General features: G+C 52.0%; 2 protein-coding genes across 3 annotated transcripts; both read right to left on the bottom strand.

Annotated features, from left to right (window-relative positions):
- Positions 1–2496: 2496 nt before the first annotated feature.
- Positions 2497–10971, bottom strand: ZMYND19 (zinc finger MYND-type containing 19). Its single transcript, XM_082067793.1, has 6 exons — positions 10786–10971; positions 10479–10538; positions 9274–9380; positions 4985–5125; positions 3895–4075; positions 2497–2885 (listed from the first exon to the last, which is right to left on the bottom strand). Exons 1-6 carry the CDS (start codon positions 10834–10836, stop codon positions 2742–2744), a joined length of 684 nt encoding a protein of 227 aa, XP_081923919.1. The 5' UTR covers positions 10837–10971; the 3' UTR covers positions 2497–2741.
- Positions 10972–18639: 7668 nt separating this feature from the next.
- On the bottom strand, positions 18640–21540 carry RPL12 (ribosomal protein L12; the record flags this gene model as incomplete). Of its 2 annotated transcripts, XM_082067569.1 has the most annotated exons (7): positions 21383–21540; positions 21126–21199; positions 20717–20815; positions 19736–19817; positions 19260–19346; positions 18813–18925; positions 18640–18731 (listed from the first exon to the last, which is right to left on the bottom strand). In XM_082067569.1, the coding sequence occupies exons 1-7, from the start codon at positions 21417–21419 to the stop codon at positions 18726–18728; spliced, it is 498 nt and encodes a 165-aa protein (XP_081923695.1). In that variant the 5' UTR covers positions 21420–21540. The 2 variants fall into 2 exon arrangements, with proteins under 2 accessions (XP_081923695.1, XP_081923694.1); XM_082067568.1 differs by lacking the exon at positions 18640–18731 and having other exon boundaries at positions 18795–18925.
- Between the last annotated feature and the right edge of the window lie 161 nt (positions 21541–21701).

Genomic DNA, 21701 nt, shown 5'->3' with positions numbered 1-21701 from the left:
AAGGAATAAAAGGTAGAGATGCAGGAAACATTTTCGATGGAGCATCGCAATCAGGTAAGTCCTTGAAGAGCTGGCTCATTCACTGCACAGGCTGCTCCGAGATAAAAAACCATGTACTCTAACCCTGTGGTTTTTAAATACTTGCCCATATGCACATATCCATGTCAGCCACGTTTCAGAGGGGAAAGGAGGAGCTTCATGCTCTGAAAAACGTTTGGCTACACGAAGCAGAGCTGCCATGTTCAAGTGGAATTTCCACTTTACGAAAAGGGAAGATCTCTGTAAGTCACAAAGATCTGCCAGAATCGTTGAAAAACCATCCTGCAGGCAGTGACACGGTTCACAAAGTCCCCAGGACACCTCCAAGAGCCGAAATCCCTGTCCCATTTCCCTCCTCCGGCACGAGGACAGGCTGGAGTCACCGGTTACACGCTCAGGTCGGTACGTGTGTCTTTCTCCGAGCCCTTTCTGGATATCGCGGCAACTTTCCATGCGCTCGATGGTTTAACAGCCCAAACCCAGGGGCACTTTCCCTCCCCTTTTCCAGGATCAGGGTCACCCCAAGCACCCACCTGCCCTGTTTCTGCAGCCCCTTTAGCTCAGGTCTCGCCCCTCATCCCCTTCACCTCAAGAGGAATCACCTGTTGCCCCGTCAGGACCTCACCTGCCACCTGTGTCTCATTTCTCATCACAGCAACATTACAAACAGCGGGATTAACCATTTCCCTGCTCAGTTTGGAGTTTAAACGCTCCAAGTCTGCACTTCAGTTTGCTAAAGACGATCACTGGTGAGACAGCGGAAAATCGCCACGACAAGTAGCAGCATTTTATAACAAAAAGGCAAGAAAGAGTCAATGCTTCTGCCCTTCTCAATGGATTACCTTGAGTTAAAAAAAATATCCTTATGTCTCATTTTATATTCATCAGCAAATAACTGAAAGCAAATAATTGAATGTTCCTAACAGGAACCCATTTCCCATTCCAGGAAAATCTGATTAGGTCCTCTTGACTTCTTCACATGTAAATGTATTTTAGGCTGCCTGAACAGAAAAGTTGGAGTATAACTGTGATTTAAGAGTTGCAGCTTGACACTGTGCCCACCAAGCCAGAAGGTTCAGAAGTTCTGTGTCATTTCCCAAGATGCTTAAAGCCAAAGGACGAAAACCCATCCAAACACCAATAATTAAGAACTTCCTGTGCAGATATTAGAAATATAATATTGGAAGTTCACAGTTCAATTTCCTAACCAACTGAATATAAGCAAGACCAATATTGCAATATGAAGTGGCAAAGTGAATCCTGCCTGAAAAATCAAATTCTTAATGGCTTTTACAACAAGTATTTCAATACCTTATCTACTGAGCACTCTGAGAAAGGCTGCGTTGGGCATTCAGCTGCTCGTATTCTTCTATGGGGAAGCAACACTAACACCTGGCACTAAATTATCCATTTAGTTCTTCAGGAAATTCAGCTGATATACCTTGTATTTCTAAGGCAAAAATGAAAAATAACTCCAGATTATACATGACAATATGTCTCAAAAGGAAAACAGGGGTGCAAGACAAATCCTCCTCCTGTATTATTTTACTTATTACTACATTAAAGAAAAACGCAAAAAGTGATTCTTGGATTGACAGCACCTCCTTAAAAAAAAAATCACAGAATCCCAGAGTGTCAGGGGTTGAAGGGCCCTGGAAAGCTCATCCAGTGCAATCCCCCCATGGAGCAGGAACACCCAGATGAGGTTACACAGGAAGGTGTCCAGGCGGGTTGGAATGTCTGCGCAGAAGGAGACTCCACAACCTCCCTGGGCAGCCTGGGCCAGGCTCTGCCACCCTCACTGAGAAGGTGAATGAATAAATAACTCAAATTACCAAATATGAGATCATTTAAATGTATCTGCACATCACTATAGTGTTTGCCAGGCTCGCAGGGAAGCCACGAGGGCAACCCCATCCACACAGCCGCTGCCTCCCTGAGCCTCCCTACAGCTGCGGTACCTGCAGCCGTGTCACAGGACAGCGACTCCGGCCCTGAGAACCGCAGCGCCTGTCCATGGCGGTGACACCCCCGGCTGTGCACACGGGTCCGCTGGGGAGCGATTTCCACGGTCCGAGTGTGCTCTGAAAGCGGCTGGAAGGGAACGGGAGAAAACCAGAGAGCAGACAAGGATTCATTCCAACCTTTACTTTGTTTGCTCCCCCCTCCCCTTCGTTTGTTTGTTTTAAATATATCTTCCATGCAGAGTTCTGCGGAGCCAGCGCTGGTGTCCGAGCCGCCCCCGGCCCTGGCACAGCCACAGACACTTCTAAGCCACATGGGAGGAAAAGCTTTTGCTACATGACTTTTTTTTTTTTTGTCTTTTTTTGAAACTTTTAGGCCAACAACATGTTCTCATCTGAACATTACAGTTAATGAGTCCTATCAAGAATTTCTAACAAAAACTGTACATGAGTTTACAAACGTATTAACATATAAATAACGAGAAGCTTCCTGCCTGGAGCCTCCACAGTAGTCTTTTTGCTTGAGAATATAATACTGGAAGGGCAGACCCGATCCCTTTCCACAGCACCAGTCGGAGCTGGCTCAGTCCAGTCAGCCGTTCTGCTCAAGCATCACAGGGGTTTTATTTCTTCTTCAGTGCCTCTGGCTTCACGGAGCAGCCTGTCATTACTGTGCAAAAGCAAGAGTCCAATGCCTTTGAGAAGGAATCCTGCTGCTGAGAGGCCCGCGCCGCCCGGTCATCGCTCTGGTCCCAGCTCTTGCTGGAAGGTCCGTTTCTTCTCGCGACAGTGTTTCTTGTGAGCGGGCCAGTCCTTCTGCTGGCACTGCGACCCGCAGTACCGCGCTACCTGGCAGCGGCCGCAGATGTTGAATTCACGTAACTGGGAAGAACAGGAGACAGCGTTAGCGAGCCCGCCCAGCGCCCCGACACCATTGCCCAAGCCGGTTTATCATTAATTCTTTTGCACTTAAAGACACAAACATCCCACCAGGAGCGTCAGAGTACCGACAAGTTTTGAAGTGATTGCACTTGTTTCATTTTGCAGTTGCTCTTGCAGAATCATACTATGGCTTAATAGACAAAATATTGGAGCGCTTCACATTTGTTCTCACCCTGCTGCTGTTTTGCCAACCCAAGTTCTGTTTGCAACCACAAACATGTCCAATTCCGAGTGACCAGGAGGGCTGCACAGGCTCAGTCGTTGCCCAACCGAGGGTTATCCAGAAAGCTTCCATGTGCAGACCCAGATAAAAGGTAAAGCTCACTCTTTTTCAAATAGAGGGCATTTAAGACCATTTTTGCAAACGCCCAAAGAAAAAAGTGGAACGCAATGATTTTAGCCTACTCAGCATTTGGTAGCACAAGAAAATCCCTTCCTGTTAGGGGATAAGGACAAAACAGCACAGCCCTTGGGCATCTCCCTCACACACGTCGCTTTGTTTGATCTGCCTACAGCAAGAACCAGAACCAGCTCTCCTCCCAGCTCTCCTGACCAAGGGCCACTCGAATCCTCCCTCTTCTCAGGAAAGGTCAAACGCATTATTTTTCAAAGCTTCTCACGATGCTTCCCCATCTCACACAGCTGCTCGCCCACTCCTGGGTCCCACGGGGAACGCATCCCCCCGGTGTTTCAGACACCCTGCGGAAATTAAACTCCCCCCAGTAAACCACTAGGTCATTCATTGTGCCAATTCCAAACTACAGCCTCTCAAACCGAAAGTCATCGCAGGGTCTGAAGCGTCACGCCAAAGAAAACCCGAGTTAAAAAGAATTACGGCTTTTAGCAACCGAACGGCACATGTAAAGCTTTACATTTGAGGGAGCAAAGCCCTGGACACACACGGCAGGCCGAGTCGTTACGTGCTTACTCTCAACTCTGTTGCACACACCTGCTTTTCGATCATTGTGCATGGGGGGTAGTGACATTCGTAGTATGTGCATGAGTTCTCCTCCTCCTCCACCACGTCCCCGTTAGCGTTGTAGTATCGTGTCACATTCAGCACAGGGAACTGCTCTTCTATAGGGTCTGTAGGAAGCTGTTGGATCGCCAGCCAATACAGACTTTGTTCCCTGTAACAAAAAAAAGCACATATTTGGTCCATAAATTCATAACAAGCATACAGGGAAATTGATTCCAAATTAATAAACAGTAAATAGGGTTAACATTGTATTGCGCCTGTTAAGCCTCAGGCTACGCAACCCCTCAGATATTCCATATCTTTAGGAGTATCTTTAGAATTGTTTCAGCCTAAATACAAAAAAGTATCTATCAAGCTACATTGGCATAAGGCAAAATTACTTCTGTGTAAATGGCCTGAAGTCTGTTTCTTGAAGTCGCAGAATCATTGGGAGCATCACTGAAGCACCATTGCCATTCACAACATCTCAACATCAGTTTAATAAGCTCTGAACATTCCCATCTCATGGGTGCTGCGAGTGTTTCAAGAGACTGTCTTGTGTGATGTTAAACCCACCAAAATTCAACATCCCTGCGTCGCATCATAACTAAATCCATCCTGACGCTGAGTTTGATGTGCTTGGTGTAACACCAATGCAACGCGGTGTGCAGGAAGTTCCCACAGCCTCCTGATGAAAGATCATAGAAGCTGATCCCAGGAACTCGCTTTGGTTCCAACCCAAAATACACCCGCTGGCTTCTACAGGTTGTGTTAGAACTTTGGTGCCTGAGGACCCAAGCGCAAGCCCGTGAGATCTGCAGATTGAATCCAGCGTGCCCAGATGCCGCCGCTCGAGTGGAAGGGAATTCCAGCTGTTGTACTGCAGTGACAACATCTGGCACAGCAGGACCTCTACATACTAAAACCAGGGGGTCAGACGGTCCCTTCACAGCTGCCACAAACAGCGAGCACTGATTCTGTTCCCCAGGTGAGGACGCTAAGACATAGTGACATGTAAGTAACCCAGTGCCAAGATGAAAATCGCTAAAGGAAGGAGACACGATAATTTAAGATATTTTACCTTTGTTTACTGGAGATTTCTTCAGCTTTGGGTTTCCAGCCCCACGGAACGAGGCGCAGGTTGTCCAGGCGGTTGTCCACGGTCACCGAGTTCAGATGCACCACCTGAAATCCTGGGGCGATCCCTCCCCGGTGCCTCTCCCTGGAGGAGACAAAAACAACTGGAACGTCAGGGACGAACACGACACGTTGGTAAAAGCCAAGAGTCACACTAATTCCACCTTCTGGTGTCACCGAAACAGTCGCCGTAAAGCCTGGATTGCCAACATGCTACAGTGGCTACTTCAGACCTACCAACTCCCAGAAGAGTCTTGTTCCAGGAGGTTATTACATTATAAAATATCAAAATCAAAAAGACAATCGTGTTATATTTAAATTCTAAGCATATTGCAAAGAAAGCTCCAGCGACTACCGCTCTGGTTAGTGCACCTATGTAACTATTGTGTCCCACAGAGCAGACTTGAGAGGTGCCAACACTGTTTCATTATTCCAACAGGAAATTCTGCCAGACACATTGATGCAAGTTTGGCACTGGTACGAAGTCAGAGTTTGTTATTTATGAAGAAATGTCTCTTAACGAGCAACAGGACAGGTTTCACCAAGTACGCAAATGCTTTTTAGACTCTAATTGCATGTAACGCATAGAAAGCCTGAAATGTCTCCACAACCGAGCAAGAGACATCGACCCAAACTTGCTCTGAACTATTATTATAATATTACGATAATATTATAATACATAATAATATAATAATACTATTATGACAACAAGGACAGCTGCACATTAAAGCCCTACTGTGACTCTTTCCTTTTGCCTTCTAACAGTTTCATTTCCCACTGCACCTTTTTTCATCTCTCCTTTATTTAATGAAGTACCGAGTTCACTGTCAAGCACTCTCATGCCTGGACGAGTTTCCGTTATCGCTTCTTGCGGGAATCCCCATCCCGCCCGAAACGCTTGGACAGAGATTGCGTGTCCGTGTGTTTGCTGTGCCCTGACTGGTGTCAGAGAGCAGAATGGCAGCGACTGAGGACAATGTGACGCTGACAGCACCGGCTGAGGGTACCCGGCGTTTCCTTCTAGAACGTCCCAACAGATATGATGGAACTATACACCTTGGGGAAAAGAAAGACACTTGCAATTCACATATACCCCCAAACTTCCCAGAATGTGATGAGTGGAGTTCCCTTGGTGAGGCTGTGCGCAGGTGCTGCTGAAGGGACGGCTCTGCACCAGAACAGGGCACGGACACCACGCCAGGGAGCGTCCTGGGCCCCGCAGAACTGGGAGAAGCTCAGCTTTGAAAAGGGCTAAAATCCTCCTTCTGAGGAGGAAAAAAGAGAAAGAAAACAAAACCTATACAAAAGCAACCAAACCATGGAAAGGAGTTGGCTGAAAGATCCTAAAGGAGGAAAAGCTGCTTTTGCCTTGTCAAAGGCTGGTAAAGGACATTGGGAACTCAGAGCTACAGCAGCCAACTCCCCTCACTTTGCACAAATGCACATTCATCTACATTGCTGACAGGTCTTCTCTTACCTTAAACATGGAAATCGGGTCTTGCCAGTGATGGGTAAAAGTGTTAACACAACACCCCTTGGCAGCAATGCCAGAATTAGCACTAGCAAATTCAGGACGATCCCATTTCTCGGCATACAATCAATGAACCTTTGAATGAATAAGGATGTGCTACTCCTCTCCCTAGACCTTACACTTTAAAACCGTGCAGCATGGACCATCTGCAGAAGTTAATGAGCAATGTGAGTGAAGGACGAGCTCATGGAAGAACCTGCGTTCTCCCTGCAGAGGGGACAGAGAAGAAACGGCCTCGGCAACGCAGCCAACGCTGCTGCAGAGCCGGAGCTTCCACCTCCCCACCACAGCTGAGCTCCCACAAGATGCCGGGCAAAACACTTAAGCCTTTCCAGAGAATTAACTGGAGAAATAACTGGATGCTGTTTTGTATCTCAGCAGACAACTTGAGAAGTGAGACCGTAATAAAAGTGCCAAGTACAGACACCAGCAACTCAAGTCGACTGAGCAGGTTAGAGGCAGTATGATGGTAAGTGCTCAAAAAAACCCCAAAAATGAGGTGTTGGATGTCTTTCTGAACACACAGTGAGTGATACTGATGACTAATCCACTGCTGCTGTTCCCCAGGGAACATCACTACATCAGCCACAACACGGCGAGCTGGGGTTTCTATGCAGGGACCAGGGTGAGAAGACAACAGACTTATCCTGCGGGTCCCAACCAGAGGAGCTAACAGTCCATCCCAAAACACAACAGGCACGAGAGAGGCTGCTGGAAGCTCTTCCTGAAAGACTATTTGGATTTGTCAATCAGTGGTTCCCATTTGGCAGCACAGCTCACGCTCCGCAGGTCAACAGGAGCTTTGGGGAAGAGCAGAAGGTCCCTGGTAGCCACCAGATTCCTGCTGTGAGTGATGTACTAACTGAACTAAGACACTTGTTAACTGATTTAAAAAAAAAAAAAAAAATTAAAAAAATCTCCTTTATTTGCAATAGCATCCAGCACAAGCCTACTCACTTCATCTTCAATCAGAAGCCACACTCAGGTTAGTTTTTTCAGTGCGAGCTGATTTTTTGGGGAATGTCTGGACGAGAACAGTAGAATTCCCTCCTACACCTGCAGTAATTCAAGTTCTTTGTTTTTAATGTACCCAAGAAGCAAGGCTGGCACGGGGAAGAGTGGTGACTGCTACCGCCCGTCTCTCCTGGCTTCCAAAGGCTCCAAAACCTCCATTACTCTTCCTCACAAAGGGAACGACCAGCCACGGAAATACATTTCTGCTTTGTTTTCAAAGCAGCCTCCAGCGCAGGTCGGTACAACCCAACAGTGCGGCTGCTCTGCCCCCGAGGGGCAGCGAGGACACGGCACTGCAGGCAAAGGGCCTTCGGGGGTACATGAACCTGTGTTGTGTGAGCTTGGAATTAAACACCCCAGCAAAACCTGCGCCCTCAAAGGGATCAAACTGAACTTAAGGAAACGCCGAAATACTTTGTATTTTCTAGTCGAAGAATTTGACTTCGCAGCTTCAGAACTACAGCTCGGATTGCCTGGCAGTTCACACCTGTACAGCTTTCAAAAATCCCTATTACACACAATCCCAGTTGTTTTAACACCAGCGCCCGCTTGAGTGACACAATCTGAATTACCTAACTGAACACATTAATTATTTCCTAATTTGAGTAAAACAAACCAGAAGAGGCGATGACTGAGCTGTGTAATGAGCAAACAACTGGCCAGTCACCATCAGCACAGCCTCCAAGAGTCAGCCGGAATGATTCTAAGATGCTGTCTAATGCCGCTTACAGACAATTATTACTGTGCGTGGTTCAGTTAGCAGCAGCCGACGGTGATTTATCCCACGTACTGTAGCCAACTTCATAATAATTTTCACCCAAGTTATATGGGCAAAGGGATTAAACATTAACAGATGAAGGTTAAATTTCATACATAATGAGCAGATTGTAAATAATAATAATAATAGTCTCTGATAGTTTTCCCGTCTCCCTCCTCTTGTATAGAGGTAGAGGAAGAAGTAGTACCCTGGAACAATAAAGAAAGCACAGCTATATTTTGGGCATTAGGTATAGTTTATGGCACTGAATAGAAAAAGTGCTTAATTTCTCAAAAACTAATGCTCAAAACAGGTCTAGAAAGAGAAATTTATTAGCTCAGTGGACGAACTAACTTCTCACAACTAAGTTGGCCTCTGAATCTAAACTGGCAGCTACAAAGGACATTAAGCAACGATTCTTAAAATACGGAAAATAAAACATAGCAGTTAATCTGAAGCACCATCAGCACCGCTTCAAGTTTTAAGTTCTCAGATGCTCCATCTCTCCCCAGTGCTCTGCCTGTTCTCACTGGTGCCAATAACACAGACCTCATTATCACAGCACAAAAAGAATAAAAGCACCTCAAACAATTAGCCTTCATCTATCGAACAGAGCCAGTCCCTGGCTCTCCCACCCCTGAACTGAAGCTTTAGTAGCATTTCACAGATTTAAAGTGTCTATTTGGATAATACTTATCACTTTTTTCCCTGGGAATAACGTTTTTACAGAGACTCAAGTACCTGAAGCGCAAAACCAAAGCAGAGTAAGATCTACGGGCAGCCGCTGTGCTGGGTTTCCAACTGAGCGCAGCCACAACCCTCCTGAGAGGCCTCGCAATACTACAGGCAGAGAAATAAACTCTACAAGTGGTGGCAGCAAACTCCACCTTAGCAAACCCTGAAGGTATTGAGCTCTCCTTATGATACCTACCAAAGCAGCTCATGCAGGAGGCGGCCGGATCCCCTTCCACGATTTTTGTCGAACGCATAAGCAAATATTTTAGCACCGTTGCCATCAGCGTCAACCTCCATCCGAGCCTGGAGAGAAACGACAGGCTGTGAGAACACCCAGCGCCGAGCAGCAGAGCACACGCTCCGCTGGGATACGGGACAAACCCGATAATTAACGCTTGTCCTTAATGGAATTTGAGCTGTTCCAAACCTCCCAAAGGAACCAACCAGCTCTGCTATTCTGTCTGAAGATGGGAAAGGTAAGAAAGAAGCTGCTCCTGCCCTCTTTTCTCCACTCCACGGCAGAGGAGGAACATGCAAACGCAGCGATTTTTGGGGGCAAACGCAGGTTGGACTTGATGATCTCTGAGGTCTTTTCCAACCCAGTCGATTCTGTGATTTTTGGGGACAAACGCGGTGATTTTCGGGGGCAGCGTTGCCACAGCTCTCAAACTTCTACCAGCAGCTCTGAAGCACCTGTTGAGCTGCAGGCACCAAGCAAAAGATGGTCCCTCCTCCAAAAAAGCCTTTGGTTTACAAGATTTTGTAACCGAGAGTTCTTTCTCAAAGTCTGGGTAGAACCCACTCACCCTCTTTCAGTGGATGTTAAAAGCAAATATTATTTCTGGTCCCATAGTAAGTCACAATAAAGTTTTTCTCATCTGAGAGTGCAGAGTGAAAATTTTTTAAGTTTCTCAAGCCAAATATGGGAAAACAAATTACTGGTTCTCAAAAAGCGTACAAAGAGAAAGCCAAAAACCACATAATAAATCAACTCATTCTAAACTAATGCTCAATTAAAACGAAAAAAGGCAACTTTTCCTGCTTGAAAGCATTCGCGTTGGTGTTTTGATAATTTCAAACGTCTTTCCCCGCGCAGAGCAGGAGCGGAGCGGGGCAAAGCGCTCCCGCAGCGTTTTACAGACGGAAAAACGCGCCGCTCGGCAGCCGATCGCGGTTACCGGCCCCGGGGCTGAGCCCTCCCGGGAACCGCGGCCGCAGGGCCGGGAAAGGCCCGGTGCGGCGGGGGAGCGGGGGCTGAGGGCGCGGGGGGGACACCGGGCGGGGGGTTGGTCCCGCGGGTACAAACCGCGCAGAACGGAGCGCGCGGCGCGGGCGGGACCGGCGGCCAGAGCGGCACCGGGGGGCGGGGGAGCCGGGCCCGGCGGGGCGGGGGCCGCTCACCTCGAAGGAGTAGCTCTCCACCAGCGGGATGTCCTGCTCGTCGATCAGCGTGTACTTGGTCTGGAACACACCGGGCCCGCCGTCAGCGCGGCCGCACGGCCCGGCCTTCCCGCACCCTCCCCGCCCGGCGGCACCGACCGGCCCGCCCGCCCGCCCCCCACCCCGCGCCGCCAGCGCGGCCCCTCAGCCCCGCTCCCGCCCCGGCCCCGCCGCCCGCCCCCCCGCTCCGCCCGGCGCGGCCGAGCCCGGCCCGCAGCGCCCGGCCGCGCCCCCCGGCGCCCTCAGGCCGCGGCCGCGCCGCGCTCACCTTGCCGGCCACCCGGCCGAGCCGCACGATCCCCAGCTTGAAGTCGGTCATGGCGGGGCCGGGCCGGGGCCGCCGCCCGCGCTCGCCCCTCAGAGCCCGCAGCGCAGAGCCCGCCGGCGGGAGCCGCCGCTGCCACGCGCCGCCGCCTCGCGCACACCCGGGGGGGGGGCGGGGCGCCGCACCACCTCCCACCCGTGGCCGCCCGACCAATGGCGGCCCGCGCCGCCGGCGCGTCGCTTCTGCTACGCAGACGGGTCGTCCAATCGGCCAGCGGCGCGGCGCACGGTCACGTGGGGGAGGGGGGGAACAGCGCGCGGGAGCGGGCTCGGGCGCGGGCGGTGACGTCACGTTCGCGGGAAGCTTTGTGCCGCCAACACTGGAGAGCGCGAATGCGGGGGGCAGCGCTTAAAGGGGCCGCGTGTGTCCGCCGCCCGCCTCCCGCCTCCGCGCACGGGGGGGCCCGGCCCGGCCCGGCCCCGGCACAGCCGCGCTGCCCGGCGGGCTGGCCACAGCGGCTGCGCAGACCGTGGATCCCCCAGGGCCGTGGATCCCCCAGGGCCGGGACTCAGCCGCAGCTCCCGTGGAGAGTTCAGGCCGCTCCGCAGCCCCCGGCGCTGCTCCTCCTGCTCCGCCGGCGGGGCAGCTGCTCGCTGCGCGGGTGCTGCTCGGTGTGCGGATCCGCGGCCGCCGGGGCTGAGCTGAGGGGCAAAACCTGCTGGGGGGGGTTCGGGGTGTCGTGCGGAGACACCAGCAAACCCGACAAACAGCCGGGGTGTCGCTGCCAACTGCCATGACCCCCCGGCAGCTCCCGGGCACCCCGCAGCTGTGCTCACTGGGGCGGGTGTCGCTGCCAAAACTCGTACAGGGACAGATGGGGACGCCAGGGAATAGCAGGAAGATGAGCCAGGGAGGGTCAGTTGGACATGAGGAAAAGGTTCTTCACCCAGAGGTGCTGGACACTGAACAGGCTCCCCAGGGAGGTGCCACGGCCCCAACCTGACAGTGTTCAAGAAGAGACTGGACAACGTCCTCAGACACACGGGGTGACCTGTGGGGTGTCCTGTGCAGGGACAGCAGTTGGACTCCATGATCCTGTGGGTCCCTTCCAGCTCAGGACGTTCTATGATTCTGTGACCCGCTGTTGTGGCGAGGAGGGTCTCCAAAAATCATTTGTTCTTGCCAAATTTGATCCATCACACCACCATGGTCCTCACACGAGCAGCCTTGTTCTGTATTTCCGTGATCTAATTGTGACTAACATCTAAACGACAATAAAAGTCGCCAACCCTAGAATGTTAATCCTTATTTCACAAAACTTGGGGAAAGGGATTTGCAGAGATGTGCCGAGAGCTGCCGTGTTTTCCTGATGGACGTGTCGGCTGCCTCAGCACCCTGCAAGAACGCTTGCAACAGAGGGAATTCGACATGCAAATTAGCGGATAAAGCAGCCAAGGAAGGCTGAGTGAAGCAGCTTCCTATGTACAAAGTTACAAATCTCTAGGGCAGAATAGGACGACTGTGTCCTGAAGAACATGAACAACAAGTAAGGTGGGTTTAAACTGATGCTACAAGCGGCTAAATGAGCCAAACGTTACATCTGAAGATGAACCTTGGGAAACTTTTCTGAGTCTTTCATCCCTGCGATGGAGCAGCCCCACAGAAGAGAAAAACACCTGCAGGCTATGATGGTGGAGCAGGGAAATTAAACACGGAGCTGTTTGGGACAGCGCGTCATTAGCACCTTGACCCGTAAGATCGGGGGGGTTTCTAATTCTGCAAACGCTGCACCTGCAGTTTGGGCACAAACCCAAACCCGACCTCTGTTCTGACAGCGAAGCGGAGAGGTGAACATCCATAGCGTGACAGGCAACAGGGATTGTGTTCAATGCAAAAGCAAAGCAACTCCTTGAATTTGGAACTAAGTATCTACGTGGTAAAAAGAATGTTTTGCTTTTTAAAGGGTTTGTGAGGGAGAAAAATAAATAAGATCTCTAATAAGGTCAACTGGAAATTGGGGAAGGGAAGGGAAAAGGGAAGGGAAGGGAAGGAAAAAGGAAAGCAAAGGGGAAAGAAAGGAAGGGAAGGGAAGGGAAGGGAAGGGAAGGGAAGGGAAGGGAAGGGAAGGGAAGGGAAGGGAAGGGAAGGGACATGCAGTGAATTAATAAACATGCACATTGCTCTATCAGGAGGTCACTTCATTTTTGATGACTATGTGTTGCTATGATTGTGGCCATATATTTTGAAGAGAAAAGCCCAAGAGCCCATGGTACCACCCAAAAGCTCGGTGTTTGGTGCTGCGGTGCCCAGCCCCGCTGTGCCCCGGCTGTGGGGGACCCGGGGCACCACGGTGTCACAGAACACCACTGTGAGGTCACCCCGTGGCGAAGGGCTCCCCGTGGGGCCCGTTTACCAGCAGCCCTTCCAGCACTGGGGGTTATTCCAAGCTATACCTGGGCATGTAGGGGCATTGCAGCAATTGGAATCCATCATTTCAGCCCAGGCATCTTCCCCCCTGCTCCAGACTCGCAGGATTTGTAGGACCAGCTCCGTTTTGGGTGTTTGCTGTCGGTACCATTGTACGTAGCTCGTGTGGGGACACCTGTTCTGCTCAGGGTACAGCAGAGGCAAGCGGTGGGTTTGTGCTGCCTGAGCCCCATTTCCAGCCAGGGCTTCTACCTGCAGCTCCTCCAGAAAGCAGGTTCCTCCCTGCCTTTATGCCAGAAAAAACCTCCCTTTCCTATTTGGGCCCTTTTTCCCCCTTTTGACATCCTCTGAACTTCCCATGTTGCCTCCTCACTGCAGTTCCCTGCCCTTGGGGACATTGCAGGAGGACACAGCCTCCCTGAGGCCACCGAAGTGGCAGGTGGATGGATGGATGAACGGACGGATGGATGGATGGATGGATGGACGGACATCACCTTGTGAAGACCATGGTGTCCCCCAGCACTGTGATCTTCTGCTAGAGGGGAACCAGGGAGCCAAATCCCTGCTCGTGGGGAAAACCGCACTGTGGCATTGGGCTGGGAGGCGGCCAGAGCTGAGGGACCTGGGGGTTCAGCTGGAGAACAGGAGCTGAGGGGAGACCTTCTGATCTCTGAACTGCCTGAAAGGAGCTTGGAGCCAGGGGGGTCGGGCTCTGCTCCCCAGGAACAAGCGCCAGGAGCAGAGGAAACGGCCTCGAGTTGCGCCAGGGGAGGTTGAGGTTGGATCTGGGGAACAATTTCTTCCCCAAAGGGCTGTGGGGCATTGGAACAGGCTGCCCAGGGCAGTGCTGGAGTCACCATCCCTGGAGGGCTGGACAGACGGACATGAGGTTCTCAGGACATGGGGCAGTGCCAGGGATAGGGTAACAGTTGGACTTGATGATCTTGAGAGTCTCTTCCAATCAAAATGTTTCTAAGATTCTAATCTATAACAAAATTCAGATTTTCTATCCTAACATGTCGTAACCCAGGAAGACATAAATCCCAAAGATCTGGCTTTTCAGGGCCTGTTTTGTCTCTGGGAAACAAAAACACTAATTGTCCTTAGAGTGCACAAATCCCTTTACACCACCAGCGCAAAGGTCTCCTGGGAAGGGCTCAGTGCTTCTCAATGTCCCTTTCCCTCTTTTCTCCTGAAGGCGCAGGTCACCAGACTGGGAAGAAATTTTGGCATCAGAGCACAAACATGGTTTCGAAGATGGAATTTATATGTGGAATTAATGTAGGTTGTTACTTTAACAAGCCCTTTGCCTCCTTTCTGAGAAGCCTGGCTTGGAAAAACATTGATAGTTGGCAGGGTAGTACCGTCGTTCCAAGCGCTGTGTTGCTTCCCCCAGAGCACATGCCCTAAGGTAGCATGGGAAAGGTTGTGTATCCTGCCCCAAGAGAACTTCCCTGAAGCAAAATAAATCCTTTTTCTAATTATTTCCAGCACTGCCAAGTGAGAGAAAACCCACAGTGTGTGTGGTGGTACAGAGAACAGCCCCAGGCGCCCCCGAGGCCGACGGCTCCTCAGATGCTCAAGATTCACACTAAACTGGGGTCAACACCAGGGTCAACAAATACTTCAAACGCCTTTAAGCTAAAATGGCTGCCTAGAGGGGTGCTGCGGGCCTCTGCTGGGCTGTCCCACCTCAGGGAACGTGCAGCTTGGTTGTGGAATCGCTTCAGCTGAAAGGAGACCCAAGATCCGCCCAATGCCCAGCCAGGCCAGCGTTAGGCTGAGCTTAGCGTATCGCCCAGGGTGGGGTCCCACCGCATCCCCATTGCAGCCTCTCACGGCTCATCACTGAGGATTATTTCCCTCTATATCTTACCAGAATTTGTTGCAAGCCAAATCCTTTGAGAGGTGGGGAAGGGACCAGGTTATAGAGCATGAGGAGCCACGTCTGGCCCTGGTTCAGAGAGCATCCCCACAGCGTTCTGGCTTGGGACGTGGTCAACTCCAAGCCACAGAATGAGAGTTAAGGGAATTAGAGGGTCTAGAGAACAACTCCTATGAGGAGCGGCTGAGGGACCTGGGGGGTTCAGCTGGAGAACAGGAGCTGAGGGGAGACCTTCTGATCTCTGAACTGCCTGAAAGGAGCTTGGAGCCAGGGGGGGTCGGGCTCTGCTCCCCAGGAACAAGCACCAGGAGCAGAGGAAACGGCCTCAAGTTGCGCCAGGGGAGGTTGAGGTTGGATGTGGGGAACAATTTCTTCCCCAAAGGGCTGTGGGGCATTGGAACAGGCTGCCCAGGGCAGTGCTGGAGTCACCATCCCTGGAGGGTTGGGCAGACGGACATGAGGTTCTCAGGACATGGGGCAGTGCCAGGGGTGGGGTAATGATTGGGCTTGATGATCTTAATGGTCTTTCCCAACCAAAATGATTCTACAAGCATCTGCGATTTCAGCCTTGTTCCTGTTTTACTCCCTGATTGCCTCAGAAAAAGGCCCTTCAAACAGCAGGAGAAAAAGCAAACAGAAGAGCGAAGTCACAAACTCTCCCGCTCTCCCCTTCCGTCAGCGGACGAGGCTGCAGGACACCCCGCACTGCGGGTCCAGGGACAGGCAGACCCGTAACAGTTTGTGGGCAAAACTTCGTGGGTTCTGCAGGAAACTGCAATTTCTGGGGACACCTGGGTCAGGTTTTGGTCACTTTTGCTTTAGGAATGAGGGTCCAGCAGTCACAGGTCAGGCTGTACTGTAGCGCTGGTGTCTGCCATGGCTGTTTGAGTTGATAAAAACTAATTGATCTTTTTGTTTGTCCTGCCTTTCCCTATTTTACTACAGCCAGCCTACAATGTCTGCGGCCCCCGGCTCGACGGAGCAATGTACCCATCGTTCATCAGGGAAGAAAGGACAAGACTGGAAATTCTAAGAAATCGTAAATGCGGTCAGCCCAAACTCCTCCACTTACACACAGAATCACAGATGGTTTGTGCTGAAGGGACCTTCCCAGCTCCCCCAGTGCCCCCCCTGCCATGGGCAGGGACATCTTCACCAGCTCAGGTTGCTCAGAGCCCCGTCCAGCCTGGCCTGGGATGTCTCCAGGGATGGTTCATCCACCACCTCTCTGGGTACCTGGGCCAGGCTCTCACCACCCTTGTGGGGAAGAATTTCTTCCCTGTACCTAAGCTAAATCTCCCTTCTCAGTTTAAAGCCATTGTCCCTTGTCCTGTCACTACAGGCCCATGCAGCCGTCACCCTCTGCTACGCTGCCAGCCCGGCCCTTCCCCAAAGATCCTGGCAACTCGCTTCTGCCCATGGGCTCAGTTTGAAATTACAGAGCTGTTGCTTCATAAAATGTCTCAGACAGCAGGACCGGGGCAGAAAACAGCCGCGATTCGCAGTTTCGTTTGGCTGGCCTCGATGCTGACCTGGTGTTTTGGACCTTAAAAGGACAGGCTGCGGACTTCTCTTTCCCCAGGATCCACCTTTGTGCAGTTTAACCTGCGTGACTAGGAAGGGCTTTAACGGGAGTGGGGCAGGTGAGAAATGGACGCCTTGTCAAAGCAGCAGATTTTGTTAAATCACATGGAAATACAGGGGATTCCCGAAGATCACAATGTACATTTTATGCTTCACAAGCAGTATGAAATACATTCCTAGAGCACGACGCTGCTGCGTGCCAAGAGGCAGTGCCGAAGGCTCAGCCCAAGCCACACTCCTGGCTTAAGCCAGAGCAAACACAGAGGTTTGATTTCACCAAACCAGCTCAGAATTACTCTGTGTCAGAGCAAACTTCAACCGCAGCTGCTGAGGAACTGCGGTGCCAAAAAGTAACACGTCACTTGTGTGTACTTGAGAAAGCAGCATCACTACAGGTGCTCAGCTCCTCCCATGCAGTTTGGCCTGGGACTTATTTGGAGGTTTATTTTGAGGTTTTCCTCTGGGGCCATAAATATTCTGTGAGAATAACTGCTGAGAGCTTTTCTGAGACCAAGGCTCATACAGCTCAGCATCTTGGGAACATTTTGGTCCCCTTTGCCTTTGGAAAAATGGACCTACATTAATATTCACCACCTTTTTTTTCCCAGGACACTGTTAGCACTGAAGTAAACTGCAATCATGATGCTGGTGTTAACAGGGTTTTTAGTAATACCTCAGAGTCAGCTAAAGTGTTCTTATTACTGGGATAATTTCACTTCTAACAGAGCTTTCCGCAGCTTGAAAGACCACACGTCATCCCGTGTGCTGTGCTGCCCCAAGGGAAAACCCAGCCTCTGCTGGAAACAAAACAAGGCTTCCCCAGATCTTTGAAGAACATAAGTTCTACCCACCCCCTCCCAGCTGCCCCACTGGAACAGCCAGACAGAGCTGGCAGGTGGGAGAACCAAGTGCCAAATACTGCGAAATACGATATCGAGCCTGAAACATGCAGGAACCTCTCCAGAGGTTAAACAGGTGGATGGGCTGGAGCTCACAGCCTTGCTGGAGATCCCAGAGATGGTGATTGCAAGGCCAAGAGTGTTGCCAAAAAAGCTCATTTTGAACAAGCAAGACACAACCTTCTGCTCTTTGATCACTGTGCTTTTCAATAGCTGTACTGATGTCCCCACCCCAATCCAGAATAGACACAGAGGCCTCTTACCAACAAGTCTGCTACCCCAAGCAATCAGGTTGTCTTTCCTTCAGGAAGATGGTCAGTAGGGCAAGCTCCTTTTGTATGTGAGCAGCAGGTCAGGCTGGCACTCCTGCAAGTGCCGTTATTAACAGAAACTGCAGGAATTGTCACTGCTAAATACAAGTTTTGTGGCTCAGCCATGTTTTAGGATGCATTCCTTGACAAGCAGTCACACTTGATTTGGCCACGGAAAGGGAAATACCAACTGAAACACTTGTGTTACTTTCAGAGTGTACACCAGGACCTGGAGCGTACGATGTAGACAGAGGCTACGCGGCGATCTTTCCCCGCTCCATCAGTTTCACCATTATAGGAGTCAGGAGACATAACGTCAGGCCCTTCACAACTTTCTGAAGCAGAGAGGGTCACAGGATTTCACCTGTAACCAAGGGACTTGCTCCATCCAGTGATGAAATAAGCACATAAGCAATTCAGCTCAAGAACTGGCGTGTGTCCCTGTCCTGTCCTGGCTGCTGAGGGGAGCTGGAACTGTTAGTGTAGTACCTGCTGCTCTCAGAGCTGCACGTTGGCCCTGACAAGGACAGAGCTCACAGAAAACCCACTCAGCCATGTTTGCAAGCACTGGCTTGAGGCAACTCCACTTCTCTAAGCTCAGTGTTGCTGCAAACCAACGACTTCAGGGCAGCAAACGGGAAATGAGCATCTTCCAGCTTAGCAGATTCAGTAAGAACCATCCCCTTGTTGATACAGAGGGCAGGTGCTCCCCAGCCAAAACCCACTACTCATGGCACAAATAAAGCAACACTGCAGACAACTGGGTCTTTTATTAAGTATTTAAGGTGCTACAAAATACTTAAGGAGCCTTCATATGGCATCTTCTTCCCTGCAGTCTTAGCTCTGTTGAAAGAAGTAAACAGCTCATTAGCAGAGTCCTTAGGAAACAGCCCAACACAGGTTCAGTCAGAGACGGATACTCACAGCTGGGCACTCGATCGCACCATTATTGATGTCATCGATGATGTCATGTGGGTGCCTGCCATCGATGCTACAGCCCACAGACTGGGCAGTCCCCAGAATCTCCTTGATGGTCCCTGCAGCAGGAAGACAGAGCCTGTCAGTGCTTTCCCACAGGAAAAACACCCAGAGAACTCAATTCCTCACACCCCTCAGCTGTGCCTCCCTCTCTTGAGGTTTCCAGGCTGTACCACAGGGGACATCACTAAGCCAGGTCTAGTGCACTGGCTTCCAGGGAATACACCAGGAAATACCACGTGTACCGGTCACCACCCCGCACAACCTTCCCCAGAAGGTGTGAGGGGGCTGCTCAACCCCAGCCCAATGCTGTCCACATGGGGCCCAGGCCACACAGGACCTGGCTCAGGTGCTGAGGGCAAGGGAGGACTCTGTGCAATCCCATCAACTTACCCGAGAGCTCCCGGGCCAGTGATCTGTGCCGCATCTGCCGCGCAATGTTCACGACCTCATCAAAGCTGATGCTGCCGTTGTGCTTGACTGTGACAGAAAGCAACAGCACCAGTCAGTGCGTGAACACTGAGCATTCCAGCCCCTGTGCTTTGTTTGGGAAGCACCACTCAGACTCCACAACCACAGGGAAGCCGCCACCAGCACACACCTGCTCCCAGGGCTCAACAAAAGCCACTCATGAGAAGAACAACTCTATGTCATGAGCCATTTTCTGCCAGCTCACCTGTAGCTGCTCTGCCCCATTTCCAAGAAACCCAGCTCTGCTGGCACTCAAACTGTCTATACTGGCACTAAGGGAATTCCCACAGCCCCAGGCACCTCATGGCCAATTTATGATCATTAATTTCAGCTGCAGGCACCTATCTCTCCTTTTCCCACCAAATCACATTCAGAACCAAACACAGATGAAAACTTACTGTTTTTCTGCTTCTTCCTGTCACGAGGAGGCTCCTTCAGGGCTTTGATAATCAGAGCAGAGGCAGAGGGAACAACCTCTATCTAAACAAAAAGAGATTAATTTTTCTCCCTCCATGCAGAATGAGGACACTCCACCAAGCACTCAGTGCCTGCAAAGCCAGAGCACGGCCATTTGGGTTATTTCATTGGTACACAAAGCTTTTTTGTGACACAGCAGCTTGTTCCCAGCCTTTCGGCACAGGCCTCCCCACAGCCAGAGGAGAACTGCTTCCTGGGCTGGGCTTCCTCTCAGCCACCACTGGAATATACCGGCCACTGAGGCAGGACAGGTATAGTGGCGGGTGGCTGCAGGACCTAGCGAGGAAGTGCTTTGTAAATTCTGCGTTGCTTTAAATGATATTTTCTGGTTAAGTGTTCTGTAGCAGGAACAATTCATCTGCACATAAGCACATCATAGAATCACTGAACAGTTTGGGTTGAAGGGACCTTCCCAGCTCCCCCAGTCCCCCCCTGCCATGACAGGGACATCTTCACCAGCTCAGGTTGCTCAGAGCCCTGTCCAGCCTGGCCTGGGATGTCTCCAGGGATGGTTCATCCACCACCTCTCTGGGCAACCTGGGCCAGGCTCTCACCACCCTCAGGGGCAACAGTTTCTTCTGTCTACCCTAACTCTTCCCTCCTTTAGCTCTCTTTTACACCTCTTCCCATCACTCACAGGCTGGGAAACTAGCCCGCTGCCCCCCAGGCTGCACAAACACCCCCCCAGATTTGACCTAGAGATGCTCAGAGGCTCATGCGGGTGTTTCAAGGTCTTTCCCAGAAGACCCCACACAGTCACTGTGTGGAACTCATTTTATCCACCTCGGAAGGATGAAGGGCTGAGTCGACCCTGCCGGGATTTTGGCTGGTGGTTGGAGCAAGCAGAGCTCGCCTGCGCACGACGCTTGCACCACCAAGCCATCCCTTGTGGCGTTGGGTACCTGCGCTTGCCTGTTCTGGATGGTGAGCTTCACTGTGATCCTCAGCCCCTTCCAGTCACCTGTGGCCTTGGCAATGTCATCACCGACCTTCTTGGGGGACTGAGAAGAAAGCACAGGTTACTGTCAGGAAAACCATCGCCTGAGTCACAGCACGAGACTCCCACTCTACCAGAAACCCCAAGCCCACCACAATTTCTTTTGCTGTGTTGCAAAATTGCTAAAAAAAGCTTTTTCTCCTCAAGCCACACGGCAAGGACACCCATGGCCACCGGGGCTGCCCAGGATTTGCTTCAACCCGGTCCACCGCCTCCCACCTCGTCCCTCCCCGCCTCAGCCCAGCGAGGCCTCCGGCCCACCCAGGAGCCGCCCGCGGCTCCCTCCGCCCCCGGCCCGATGCCGCGGAACGTACCAGACCGAGCGGGCCGATCTTGGGGGCCAGAGCGGAGGTGGCGCCGACCTCCCCGCCGGTGCAGCGCAGGTACACTGTGGGCACAGCACCGCCCGTCAGCCCCGCTGCGACGGGCCCGGCCGCCCCCACCCGCCCCCACGGCCCAGGCCGGGCCTCTCCCCGGCCCGATCCCGCCCGCCTCATCCCCGCTCCCGCCGCCCTCCCAGCCCGGCCAAGGCCGCTCCGCACCCCGCTCCTGCCGCCACCCCGGCACGTACCGACTTTGATCTCGTTGGGGTCGAACTTGGGCGGCATGGCGGCGGCGCGGGGCGCGGATGGCGGCGGATGCAGCGAACACCACGGCCTGGCCGGCGACGGGCGAAAGAAATCCACACGGGCGCGGGCGGCTGATATACCCCCCGAGATCTCGCGAGATGACGGCGCTGCGCGGGCCCCGCCCCCCGCCGCCGTGCAGGGTAGTGGGCGGGGTTGGGGTGGGCAGTGGGCTGAGCGGGGAAGGCAGTGGGCGGGGTCGTGGCGGGCAGTGGGCGGGGTCGCGGCGGGCAGTGGGCGGGGTCGCGGCGGGCAGTGGGCGGG

Source organism: Streptopelia decaocto, assembly GCF_964273445.1.
Source record: "Streptopelia decaocto genome assembly, chromosome: 17".
Taxonomy (NCBI): Eukaryota; Metazoa; Chordata; class Aves; order Columbiformes; family Columbidae; genus Streptopelia; species Streptopelia decaocto.
The sequence above is the reverse complement of the archived record's forward strand: the minus strand, read 5'-3'. Positions and strand labels throughout refer to the sequence as shown.